The 3,169-nt window shown below is 43.5% G+C and overlaps 1 protein-coding gene across 1 annotated transcript; it reads left to right on the forward strand.

Annotated features, from left to right (window-relative positions):
* The first annotated feature begins 1,019 nt into the window (after positions 1-1,019).
* LOC115227516 (zinc finger protein Gfi-1-like) lies at positions 1,020-2,145 on the forward strand. The gene has a single exon (XM_029798315.2). It carries the CDS (start codon positions 1,060-1,062, stop codon positions 2,122-2,124), a length of 1,065 nt encoding a protein of 354 aa, XP_029654175.2. The 5' UTR covers positions 1,020-1,059; the 3' UTR covers positions 2,125-2,145.
* Positions 2,146-3,169: the final 1,024 nt, after the last annotated feature.

A 3,169-nucleotide genomic window follows, 5' to 3' on the forward strand; every position in this document is an offset into this window, starting at 1 on the left:
ACACCTAATATTCTTTAAATAGTCAGAACTTTAGTCTCGGTCACAAAGAACATCTAAGCACCCGCGCTCTCACCCACCGGAATGACCGCTGCCTGACCTGTTAAAATCTTCAACGCACCCACCACCCGTTTTCAACATACATTGATAACAGTTTGGCCATGGGCTCTTAGGAGCCTCGTTCGATTTGTTTTGCTCCGCCTCTGTTCTGTTTTTGTTTTTCCAACGGATTTCCTATTTCTTCCTGAAGAGAAAGACACAATATGGTCTCCTTATTCAATCGGAATTTGGTAAATTGTGGCTTTCGAAAAACACGTGTAGAATGCAATAAAACGATTTCTGTTTCTTCAAATTCACTAATATATAGATATATATATATATATTATATATATATATATATATATATATATATATATATATATAGATATATACTCTCTTATTCTTTCTCTCTCTCTCTCTGTATATATCAAATGGATATCTTATAAAACTATTCCGCACACACAATGATAGCCATACCAACAATCCAGCATACCTCCATACATACATATATACATGTATTAAGAGCGAGAGAGAGAGAGGAGAGAGAGAGGGGGGAGAGAGAGAGAGACGAAGACAGAGACAGATCGAAAGCATGAGTGCGCATGTGTGATATTGAAAATACGCATTTGTGCACACACACACACTTATACTACGAGGGTATTCTGAAAAGTTCCTGGCTTTGAGTAAAAGAAAATACAGAAGGATCAGTTAATTGTGATATTATTCGACATACCTCCCTCTCAGACTCACACTTTTATTGCAACGGTCCTTCAGTAAAACAACTCGGAAGGTTGGGCCTCCAATCAGGCCTTTCGCGACATCCTTAAAGCCAGGAGTCTTTCAACACACCATCGTATGTATGCGTGTGTGCGTGGATATCTGTGTGTTGTGTGTGTATGTGAAAATACTATAATGCATTGCTATGAATATCAAAATAAAATGAAGCCTTGTCATGCTGGATGAAGCTCACTACACACTTTCTTCTCGTTCTTGTCTTTTGCAGGTGATGCACTGAAACTGCTGATGCAGAAAATGCACAACAAGTTCACCTACTCCGACTTGTATCGCTATCACTTCCTGCACAGCGCAGACCTGATGGTTAACAGCAGCAACAGCAACAACGGCCTCAACGGCACCTCCTCGTTAGGGGTCACCTCTGATGGACCGCTAGGGGATAGACATTCAGATGCTAATACAGCCGATGCAATGGCGGCAACTGCTGCTGCCACTGCTGCCGCTGCTGCTGCCGCAACGGCAGCAGCGGCCGCAGCAGCAAATAATCACGTCCCGACTTCGATGGATCTCTCCTATGGGCAGCATTTCTGGAATTCCACCCAACTGTGCCATTTTCTTGGATCGAAATATAATAGTAAACCTCTTCTTGGAGACGCCGACCGGTTATTCCGAGAGGGACTCGGTGTTATTGGAGGGATTGGTAGTCTTGGCAACGCATTGGGTATCACTGCAGCTTCGCCCACTAGAGGTCGCTGCTTCAGTTCCCATGCGGTCAGTCAGTTGGCTGCCAGAGCCGTGGGATTGTCGACCGGCGCCGGTTTGTCATCAGGCGTCACTGGTGTTAGTGGTTCGGCGTCGGTAGGTGGAGGTGACGGTGCTACCACCCTCGGTCTCATCGGAGCGATGTCGGCCGCTGCTAGCCGAGTCCCCGGTGGCGGCGAGGCGGCACACCTGATCCGTGTCGCCGACGCGCACATAGGTGGAGCCAGTGTTGTGCTCAGCGGAGACGAAGGACCGTTCGAGTGTGTCAAGTGCTTGAAACGTTTCACAACCCCACACGGCCTCGAGGTGCACGTGCGCCGCTCTCACAGCGGCAAGCGGCCTTACGCCTGTGATGTGTGTAGCAAAACTTTTGGCCACTCCGTGTCTCTATCGCAACACCGGACCGTGCACACCCAAGAGAAAACATTTCGATGTCAGCAGTGCGGCAAGTGTTTTAAACGGTCCTCAACACTCAGTACTCATCTGCTCATACACAGTGATACACGACCCTACCCCTGCCCCTATTGTGGGAAGCGCTTCCACCAGAAATCCGACATGAAGAAACACACATATATACACACAGGTAAGTAATCAAAACGCTAACAGCAATGTTATTTTCTTTGTTTTTGCTTTTATAATATCTATGTCTTTAAATTCTATGCACACTTAGAAGCACGTATGTCTTTGTGGTCTCACCAGCATGGGTCCGAGTTCGGTTCCACTGCCTGGCACCTTGGGTAAATGTCTTCTACTATATCCACAGGCCGACCAAAGCCTTATGAGTAAATTTGGTGGGCGGAAACTGATATATATATATACGAGTGTGTGTGTTTTCCCCACCACCACTTGAGCACCGGTGTGGGTGCATTTACGTTCCCATAACGTAGCGGTTCGGTATAGCGGCCGATAGAATAAGTATTATTCTTAAAAAAAAAATAAGCACTGAGGCCGATTCGTTTGACTAAAAATTCTTCAAGGTAGTGCCCCAGAATGGCCACCGTCTAATGATTGAAAGAAATATAAGATAAAAGATACTTGTTACACATTTATATGTGTGTGTATACACATACACACACACTCACACACACTCACACACACACACATTTTTTTACTGAAGCTGCAAAATTATCACAGAACTGTTACTCAGCATTTCATGTTCCCGTTCGTCGGGCAGTTGTGGATAGATACTTAAATACTTAAATATTCATCACAACTGCCCGACGAACGGGAACATGAAACGCTGATTATGTTCTGTGATAATTTTGCAGCTTTAATAAAAAGTTGTATCACTCTACCTTTGGTATTCGAGTACTATTTTTTCCGACCTTGTTTTGCACTTATGCACAACTGTGTGCGTGTATGTATATATATATATATAATATATATATATATATATATATATATATATCTATATAAAGAAGAAGAGAAAATAGAGATTCAGAAGTTAGAATTTGTTTATTATTAAGAGTAAATTGGTCATCTTCACTTACAGCCGTTTCAATAAACATTAAATTTACATTTGTGTGAAATATCATCAAAGGGAAAAAGATGCACGTTTGGATGTTCTATATGTGTGTGTGTGTGTGTGTGTGTGAATGTGTACGACTGTCTCTTCTACCTGTTCCAGTCATTTTCC

Source organism: Octopus sinensis, unplaced genomic scaffold, assembly GCF_006345805.1.
Source record: "Octopus sinensis unplaced genomic scaffold, ASM634580v1 Contig04188, whole genome shotgun sequence".
NCBI lineage: Eukaryota > Metazoa > Mollusca > Cephalopoda > Octopoda > Octopodidae > Octopus > Octopus sinensis.

Bases quoted from the DNA above. Each gene is read 5' to 3' on its own strand.
- LOC115227516 (XM_029798315.2), top strand. From the start codon at position 1,060: ATGCAGAAAATGCACAACAAGTTCACCTACTCCGACTTGTATCGCTAT.